Source organism: Gossypium raimondii, chromosome 10 (assembly GCF_025698545.1).
Source record: "Gossypium raimondii isolate GPD5lz chromosome 10, ASM2569854v1, whole genome shotgun sequence".
In the NCBI taxonomy this organism is placed as follows: Eukaryota; Viridiplantae; Streptophyta; class Magnoliopsida; order Malvales; family Malvaceae; genus Gossypium; species Gossypium raimondii.
The window spans coordinates 20,904,175-20,914,823 of NC_068574.1; the positions used below are offsets into that span (position 1 = coordinate 20,904,175).

The window sequence follows — 10,649 nt, forward strand, 5'->3', positions numbered from 1 at the left end:
ATTTTTTAAAATAAAAATGAAAACTCTTTTCTGAAAATAAAAATAGAAAATATTTTAAAAACCACTATTTAGTTTCAGGAAACATAAGCTATTTTCATTTTTGTTTTATTGGAAAATAGAAAACATTAAAGAAAAATGTTTAGTTGAAAATATTAAAATAATTTTTGAAAATGAAAATAAAATATGTAAAAATTAAAAACAATAAAAGTTATTTTCATTGTTTTCAATAAAAAAACATTATACGATTGAAAATGATGAAAACAAACGTTTTTAACTTTAAATGATTTGCCTGGTTCAAATCTATGTAAATGCAAAAAATATTCTTTTATCGACAATTTTTCAAATATTAAATTTGAACCTTAATTTTAATCCGTATAAATGTAATTGTTTTTATTTTATTTCTCATACTTCTATTTTAGAAAAGGATACTAAATATGTTTTCATGTTTTCATTAATAAAATAATTTTTATTTATATTTATTAAACATTTTTCAATTTTAAAAATAAAAATTATTTAATTTATTTCCTTTTATCTATTTTTCAAAACATTAACTCACAACTCAACTTAAAATCCACATTCAAACCTGTAGAAGGAAAATAAGTCTAATTTTCATAAATATGTAAATGTAAAATATTAATATTATGCAATCTAAAGATAAAAATTTTGGATGACTATTATTTAATAAATTTTCATTTGTTAAAACTTGTTATTAATTATATTAAAATTGAAAATTCCTGAGGAATGCGGGGAACAATTCTAGTATAATAATAATAGTAGATATCGAATATAGTAATAAATTTGCATTACTTTATTATGTTATTATTTTTTTATACTCGGTACTAGTTAGTTATGTGACTTAGTTACGTTACTTTGAATTTAAAAAATGTGAACTGCAAGGTTCTTGTTCAATTTAAAAAACGACACGTGGAATGAATATTCTAAAGGGTTAAATAACAAAAATTAAAGATGATTATTCTCCGTGAAAATTCTGGTTTTGAAAAATCCATTGTGGAGGAGTTAAAAAGGTTAGATTCAAAGATAAAGAGAAGGACACGAGTGATGGCATGAGGGTTGATCTGCCATCTGATCAACCTACCTCCTGGAGAGATAAGCTCGTCAGCCCTGCGGCAGAGGATGTTTTCAAAGGCTCGGAAGAAAAGGAAGCTATTGATATTTTGGAAGGGGACATTCAGAGGACTTTTGTGAATGACGTGCCTTCTATAACCTTCTCAGCCAGGATTCATCAAATCCTCATTCAGGGTATAGATAACATTGTGATTTTAAAACTATTTGGTCATAACATTGGTTTCTCGGTTTTGCAGAATAAAATTTATAATATGTGGAAACCTTCAGCACCTTTGCACATGATGAATATTGAAAATGGCTATTTCCTAGTCAATTTTCAAAACAAGCAGGATTGCAAAAAGGCTCTTTCTGAAGGGCCATGGACCATATTTGGTCAGTACTTGACCGTTCAACCGTGGACATTGGCTTTCGACCCTACACAGGCTTATCCAAGCATAGTAATGGCTTGGATTAGATTCCCTGCTCTACCTAGTTATTTGTATAACCGTAAAATCATTACAGAAATCAGGGGATTGGTTGGAAAAGTGGTTAAGTTAGATATGAATACTGACAGTAGGACGAGGGGACAGTTTGCCTGAATAACAGTTTATTTTAATTTGGGAAAGCCATTGGTTTCCCAAATTTTGATCAATGGTCGATCACAAAAGGTGGAATACGAATTTTTATCTACTATATGCTTTCACTGTGGGAGATATGGTAATGTGGAAAACCTGGAAAACCTCTATCCATTTAGAAATCCTGGGCCAACGGTTGGATTACGGGAGATATGATTTGCCTGAAATGATACTGGAAAATCAGAATTTGGTCGTGGAAGGATCGGAGAAGAAGGACGAGAATTACGGGCCATGGATGATCGTTGAAAGGAAATCAAGGCAGAAATTTAAAGATAATGTTCAAAAATCCAATGGAAACCGAGGAAGGGAAAATGAAGGATCTCATTTTAGTGGCCCGGATAATAGGAATTTTAATAAAGGAATTTTTGATGGAGATTCGTCTGATTTTCGGAGCTTTAAAGGGAAATGAATTGTTAATGGAAATCAACATAGACAAGATATTGACTCCCACAACGGTCAGACAGATTTAATTAAAATAAATAATAATAAAGGCAAGATTCAGGAAGTGGGCCCTAAAATTGGTGTAGGCCCGATTATCAAAGGAAATGCTGGACCAAAAGTGGGATCCAGTTTGGCCTCTAATTACGCTAGTAAATACTTTCAAATTTCAGAAGAAATTACCACGGGCTAGGGCCCAAGAGACATTTCGGCTAACCAGGCTAGAGACCAGTTGGAGCAGGATGGTCCGGAAGGAACGGCCCAGCTTAGGCCCCATTCTTCCGCCCGTTTTAGAAGGACTTTTCATTGAAAAAGTCTTTTTCCCTTAAAAAGAATGAAGAACAGCCTCCTTCTCTCCAGATTATTTCACCATCCGAAAAGCACTTCTCTCTCCTTTTCTTCAGCTTGAAGTGCTTTTGGCTGAAAATTGACCAAATTAACCTGTCGTTTTCTCCCACAAACTTTCTCCTCTGCACTTTCACGCCCAGTCTCTCCTCCTTCATTCCTTCATTTCTGTTAGAAAATTTCCCTGAGATTATCGATTTTCCAGTAATCCCCCACTCTCCTCCTTCATTCATTCATTCCTTCATTCCTCTCTGTCGATTATCGCTGTGGTTTTCTGTGGGTTCGAACTCGTATTGGAACCTGGACGAACGGATATCACAGCTGACTTGCACTTTATCGGAGCAGGAGGTACATGCATTCTGTGAAATTAGTGATGGAAAATGTTTAAATATGCTAATCATTGTAATATTTCATCTTGAAAAGTAAAAAATAGCAATGAATTTTTTTGTTTCAACTGCTTGTGGAAAGGGGACTTGCTGGAGAGTGTACTGTGAAGAAGTTGAGGCTCTCAAAGGCCTTAACGGTACCAGAAAGTACCACCACTTATGAGGCCTGCCGGAGGATGGCTGCTCTAAGGTTGATGCTTTATTGCTTACTGATTCTAATGCATTGCTTTGCAGGATTCTCACGGACAAGGTATGGCTTAAATCCTTCCAGACTATAACAAATTCCCTTTATTTCAATCTCAAAACAAGTGGAGATAACTACATGAACTAGTTTCTTTACTCTGATATGATATCTTCCACCTTGCTCTCTCAGGCATTTTGGATTTCGTGTTGGCGTGAAAAACCTTCTTTATGCTTACAAATTTATTCTTTATGAACTATGATAATTAGCATGTCTCTTATTTATTGATTCTTCATTCCTACAGGACGTAGTAACAAGAGTGATTGCTCGGGAGCTTAATATGGAGGAAACACCAGTTTCTAAAGTAATGACAAAGAACCCGGTATTTGTTCTTTCTGATACTCTTGCTGTGGAGGCGCTCCAGAAGATGGTGCAAGGTTGGGTTTTGTGGTTGACAACCACCCTTTGATGTGATATATTTTACTTTTTCTTACCCTCCAATATTGTTTTGAGATCATTCTAAACAGGAAAATTTAGACACTTGCCTGTTGTACAGAATGGGGAGGTCATTGCTTTGCTTGATATAGCTAAGTGTCTGTATGATGCTATTGCTCCAATGGAAAGGGCAGCGGAAAAGGGAAAAGCTATTGCTGCTGTTGAAGGTGTAGAAAAAAATTGGGGAACATCTTTCTCTGGTTGGTAGATAGTTTTATCTTTTATCTTCAATAGTTGTCTTTTTGTGCCATTTCTGCTTATTGTTGGTCCTTGTATTAATCGTTTTTGTTTTTATAGTTTAGCTATCAGCTGACCACTTTTAACATTTTTAAGTCTATGCTGCCTTTTGAGGTGATATGCAGGTCAGAATACATTCATTGAGACACTTCGAGAGCAAATGCTCAGGCCCTCACTGTCAATAATAATTGCTGACAATCTAAAGTAGGTAATACTTTTCTTTTTTCTTTTTAATGCAGATTTATTTGGTCCTTTATGGTATTTTGAGTAACTTTGCTTAATATGATGCCTTTCTGTCAGGATTGTAATAGTTTCACCAGATGACACAGTTTTAACGACTACAAAAAAGATACAAGAATGTCGAATAAACTCTGCAGTTTTCCGATAGTAGTTCATTCTCTGGAGTAGTGTTATTTAAGAGGCTTGATTAGATTGTGAAGATCATATAAATCAGTGAAGGAATCTACATGTTGTTGGTTTGGATCACATTGCTTTGATGGATAGTTTTGTCTTTAGTACCTTGTGAAAAATTATGGAGTTCATAGCATGTATTCATACTGACTTTTGTTGTGTATATTGACAATTGACAAAGTGAGTCAAGTAAACAATGGATTTGATCTTTTCTAATAGGTCTATTTATACCCACTAATTGGTATCTATTTTATTTTTTTGATTTAGAACTCTGCATTTCCTTTGGATGCTCAACATATATGACATGCTGCAAAATTGTTTCTTGACAATGATTTATTTTATGTTCTTATGAACAAAGTTCGACTCTGAACTTTGATGTAGTTTTATGTCATTTTCATGAAATTTAGGCAGAACTTAAGAACTAATTCTTTGTTTATGAGGCTACTTTGTTAATGGCTTATTGGCAATGATCTTTTCTGGATGTGTATTATTCAACCATCTATTTATACACTTTCTGTTCTTTATTTACAAAAATAGCAGTATGTTACTCCTCGGTAAACACTTTAGTTCCATTCTTGTTCATCTTAAAACAGTATGCAATGTTAATGACGTGGACTGTCCACTAATTTGGCATATTACTTGGTTCCTGAGACCCGTTATTTAAATGATTAGAATTGAAGAATTTATCTTAACAATCTTCTTTCCATGAAATATTCTTTTTTGCGTTCTTCATCAGACAGTCTCGACTTTCATTTTCATATGCTTATCAAATATAAGTATTGTATTAACCAAATCATTTTCATATGCTTATCAAATATAAGTATTGTATTAACCAAATCATTTATTGAATATAACTAAATCATTTTCATATGCTTATCAAATATAACTAAATTGTAAATGCTATTGACAAATTTTTAATATTTATATTTGGTATATAAATATTATCCTTTTAAAAATTTAATCCAAATATATGTAATATTTTAATTGTTAGGTTTATATTTTCTATGTTATGTTAGTATATAATATGAGTTAAGCATTAATTAAAATAAAAAATTATAATAATACAATCGTGTCAATATCTAATTACAAATATTTAATTTTTATATTTAATTATTTAAATATAGTTTATATATTCTAATTAAATTTTATAAATAATTAATATTAATTATTTAGAAATATTTAAAATTAATATTATATATTAAAATATTAACAATAAGTTATAATCAATTATTTTTTTATATTTTTGCTAAAATGTCATAATATTAACTAATTTGAACATTATTTAAATACATATTTGTTACTTTATAATCTCATGTCTAAATGGACATTTTATTCTTCAAAAGTACTTTTTGACAGCAATGTCAAACACTCAAATTTAGGGGTGAGTAAAACTCGATTCGACTCGAAAAAATCGAAAAAAATTCGAATTTCGAGTTAAACGAATCGAGTTATTCGAGTTAATCAAGTTATTCGAATCAACTCGAATTTTTTTTTTGAATTTCGAGTTCGAATCGAGTTGAGTTTTCGAATTCGAATAACTCGAATAATTCGAATATCAAACTATAATATTTTACATTTTTACCCCAAACTCCCAAACCTTTTTACTTTTCCCTCAAAACTTTTACTCCTTCCCACTTTCCCCCCAAAACTTTTACTCCCCTCCCCTTCCAACCCCCCAATCTACCCAAAATCCATTTCCCACCAAAATTTTACTCTTCCATTTATTTTTTCTCAAAATTTTACACTCAAAAACCCTCAAAACCTTTTATTTTCCCCCCAAATTTTTACTCCCTCCCACTTTTCCCCTAAAACTTTTATTCCCTTCTCATACCACCTCCCATTTATCCCAAACCCTCCCCCCTCCAATTTTTTTTTTAAATATTTTCCCTCCAAAATTTTACTCCCCCTATTTACTTTCCCTCAAACTTTTATTCCCCAAAACTTTTTATTTTTCCCCTAAACTTTTACTTCTCACCCTTTACTCTCAAATAAAAAATCAAAATTATCCAAAAAAAAATACTAAACATAAATAGTAATAATTTTATTTATATCTACTATTTATATTATTAAATTAAATTTCACATTTTATATTATTTATATTATTGAATTGTTTAGTCATATTGAATATTTATATTAAAATTGAATTATTAATTATGCCATAAAATATTCGTGTTAGAATTTTATATTGGTATTAATTTCACATTTTATTTTATAATAACTTTTATTAAAAAAATCATATTTTTACATTTAATATATTTTTAATTCTAAAATACATAGTGACAAGAATCAAGATAATTGAAACAACTAAGCAAGCAAAGAAGCTAACCAATATATAAAAAATTAATAAATAAATTATGAAGTGATGAAAGTTAATAAAAAAATTGATTAATGTGGACAAATTTTATTACGATGGGTGACAATGGTTACAAGGACCCAAAATTATTTTTTTAAATTTAACTCGAACAAATATATTCGATTCGATTCAATTCGAATTCCAACTCACTCGACTCGATTCGAGAAAACTTCAAATAAAATTAGGATGATAAAATGAGATTCGAAAACTCGATTAACTCAAAAATTTTCGATTCGATTCGATTCGATTCGATCGAATGCTCACCCCTACTCAAATTTCTCAAAAGCACTTCTTAAAAGAACTTCTGAAAAGCACTTCTCAAAAGCAATAAAGAACTGGCCCTTAGTCTTGTCGCTACTGGTAGGTGCAGCCGAACTATTGCAGGGGTTGGGATGGCCAGCGATCCCACCGACGGAGTGATCTTCCAAGTTGAAGGTGAGTCGATAGCATTTCATCCAGCCTTGTCATTAAAAGGAGATGACCGAGAATAAGTGGTGGTGGCAGTGGGTAATCTCGACTTCGGCAAGCACTCGACGGTGACCTACCCTGGGAATAAAAATGGAAATAGCAAAAGCAATGTTTCCCCCATAAATAAATCTTTGGTCTCGATTTAAGAGGGGTTTTCTGATTCGGGGAAAAAGAATAGAATGAAAGGAAGAATTAATATTAATAAACAGAATAAACTTCTCAATGGCAGCAATACTCGTTTCAAAAATTTCAGATATCAACGGGTTTCGTTGAAAAAATCCATGGAACAACTAGCTGAGAGTATCTCGGCATTTTTCAAGATGATTTTGATTCTGGGATCTTTACCCGAAATGATGAACAACAAGGGGTGTTAGTAACCCTGGACAGTAAGGCTGTTGTTTTTTCCTTTATGCGTTTTATTTTTGTTTATTTGGGGTTTATTATTTTTATTTTTCTTATCTGTAAAATAAATTATTTTATAGAACCAAATCTAAAAAAAATTCATGAAACTGTCAAGGGTGTGCTAGCCAGAATTTTATTCGAGTCTTTAGGGAATATAATGCTGAGCATAAACTAGATATAGTATGATTGGTTGAACCAATAGTGAGCGGTAAAAAAGCTAATTTTATTATTGAGCAATTAGGCTTTAATCAATTCTCATCGGGTGGAAGCTGTTGGTTTTTCAGGTGGTATTTGAGTTGGATGGAAGGATTCTGTTAGAATTTAAATTATTAGAAGTCGTCAACAATTTATCTCTCTTAGTGTTGATAATATTATTCCTAATAAGTCTTTTTTGATCTCTTTTGTGTATGAAAGTCCAGACAAGTCGAAACGAAAGCTTCTTAGGGAGGGTTAAAATCTGTATCCCCAACTCAATCTATTCCTTGGCTTATTATGGGAGATTTCAATGCTATTTTATCATCTGAGGATAAGAGAAGTCTCTTTACTGTAGGTAAGTGTTGTGAATTATTTGGTAATTTTGTTGACCCTTGTGATTTGCAAAACTTAGGGTATAGTGGACCCTTTTACACTTGGCAACGAGGTGGTACTTTTGTCAGATTAGATCGGGCTTTAGCTAATGATTAATGGATGTCAACATTCCCGCAGTGTTTAGTTCATCATCTCACTCGTATTAAGTCTGACCATCGACCTCTCTTACTGTCTACTAAACCTGATCTTAGCCTGTCTAAAGGAAGACCGTTTAGATTTCTAGCAGGATGGACACAACATAATACTTTTCCCACCTTTGTCAAAGAGAAGTGGAATTTTACAGGTAATACGGTTGATTCATTGACTAATTTTACTTCTTCTGTTAAAGATTGGAACATGAATGTGTATGGATTTTTGGGTACCCGTAAGCGACACCTCATAAAAGCGCTGAATAATATTCAAAAGGCCTTAGATCACTTTCCCTCTAGTCATTTAGCTCATAAAGAGTTGGATGTTCGGGATGAGTTGGACAATGTTCTTGGTCATGAAGATTTACTTTGGAGACAAAAGGCTCGTTGTGACTAGCTTCACTTGGGTGATCAGAACACGAAATTTTATCATAGTCGTACGATCAAGAGAAGGAAATTCAACCGTATTACAACCTTACGTATCGATAATGGGGAATGGTGTTCTGATCAAGATATCTTACAATCTAAAGTGGTGGAATTATTTGAAAGGCTTTATGGAGAGGCTCCCCTTATTTTGAGAACCATTCCTAGTTTGGTTTTCCTAGTCTTACTTCTTCGGAGCTTAGAGGTTGAGATTACAAATGAGTAAATCAAAAGGGCATTATTTGATATGGCGCCTCTGAAAGTGCCCGGTAGTGATAGCTGTCATGCTCATTTCTTTCAAAGTCAGTGGGATACCCTAGGTGATGATGTGTGTTAGTGGGTTAAAGATGTCTTTGTTGGACGGCCGAATGAGCAAGAGTTGAACAACACGTTGATTGTTCTAATACCCAAAAAAGAAAGTCCTGAAGATTTCAGTCAATTTCGACCCGTTAGCTTGTGTTCTGTTCTTTATAAATTGGTGATGAAAGTGATTGCAAACCGGTTCAAGATAATTTTTCCTAAACTGATCTCTCAGGAACAAGCTGGATTTATAGCGAGCCTAAACATATCTAACAACATTATTCTTGCGCAAGAAGTCATTCATTCTATGCGCTGCAATCGGAAGGGGAGAAACTGGATGGCTGTTAAGTTGGACTTGGAGAAAGCATACGATAGAGTTAGTCGGGATTTTATTTCTACTACATTGAATGTGGCTGGTATTCCTGCCTTTTTACGAAGAGTGATTATGTCAGCTATAACTTCCTCTTTTATGCAAATCCTTTGGAATGGTGTGCCTATTCTGAAGTTCAAATCGGTTAGAGGAATCCGTCAAGGGTGTCCTTTATTGCCTTATCTCTTTGTTCTTTGCATAGAAGGATTGGGGTACAATATTCGGGCTGATATGAATATCGGTAAATGGGAACCAATTCGGTTATCCTGTATTGGTCCTGCAATCTCACATTTGTTTTTTGTTGATGACTTGGTGATTTTTTGCAAAGCTCAATTGGATCAAGCGCAGTTGTTGGATTCCACTCTTAATCAGTTTTGTAAAAATTTGGGTCATAGAATCAGTGTTAGGAACAGTAATATCTTCTTTTCCAAGGGTACTAGAGTTGATGTCCGTAATCAAATTACCCAAATGTTCGAATTTTAGGAAATTCAGAATCTTAACACTTATTTAGGTGTACCTCTTTTTCACGAAAGGGTAACCAGTAATACTTTGAGCTTTATTGTTGATAAGGTAAGGCAAAAATTGCAGAATTGGGATGTGAAGAAGTCATCTACGGTAGGGAGAATTACCTTGGCTCATCCAGTGCTTCTCTCAATTCCTAATTATTTTATGCAGTTCTTGATGATTCCGAAAGGTGTTTGCTCAAAAATTGAGAAATTGGTCAGACAATTTATTTGGGGGCGTACAGATAGCCACATTAAAATGTCTTTAGTAGGATGAGACTCTATATGTCAGCCATAGGCTTGGGATGGCCTTGCTTTTAGATATTTGAATGACCAAAACACGTCATTTCTTATGAAGATTGGTTTTAGCCTTGTTTTTAAGAGCAATGTGCTTTGGGTTCGTGTCCTTCGCTCTAAGTATGGATGGAAAGTACATCTTCTAAACTTTATTAGTAGGAACCAATGCTCCCATTTATGGAGGTCTCTTTCTAAGATATGGCTATTACTCCAGGAAAATTTAACTTGGTCTAATAGAGATGGCTCTACTGCACACTGTTGGAAAGATCCTTAGATTCCAGGTATGGGCTCTTTAATCTAAAAAATTCCATCTTTTACTAACCTTGATATGGACTGTTGTGTTAAAAAGTTTGTCAAATCAGATGGGAGTTAGAATTTGGACCTATTCCGTGTCCGGTTACCTAAAGACGTGATTTCTAGGATTACGAGTATCCTTTCTCCATATCATGATTCTAGTTCTGATAAGGTGATATGGGCTCGGTCAACATCAGGAGCCTTCTCTATTTGCAGTGCTTATTGGAATTTAAAAGAGGACACTTGGAATTCTCGAAATGAGCATTGGAAGCTTATTTGGAAATATTTGGGGCCACAGGGAGTAAGAGTCTTCCTTTGGTTAGCTTTTAA

General features: G+C 33.4%; 1 protein-coding gene and 1 pseudogene across 1 annotated transcript; both read left to right on the forward strand.

Annotated features, from left to right (window-relative positions):
- The first annotated feature begins 1,064 nt into the window (after positions 1 to 1,064).
- LOC105775336 (uncharacterized) lies at positions 1,065 to 1,664 on the forward strand. The gene has a single exon (XM_012597858.2). The coding sequence runs from the start codon at positions 1,065 to 1,067 to the stop codon at positions 1,662 to 1,664; it is 600 nt and encodes a 199-aa protein (XP_012453312.2).
- Positions 1,665 to 1,779: 115 nt separating this feature from the next.
- On the forward strand, positions 1,780 to 4,427 carry LOC105775337 (CBS domain-containing protein CBSCBSPB1-like; annotated as a pseudogene).
- The last annotated feature ends 6,222 nt before the right edge of the window (positions 4,428 to 10,649 follow it).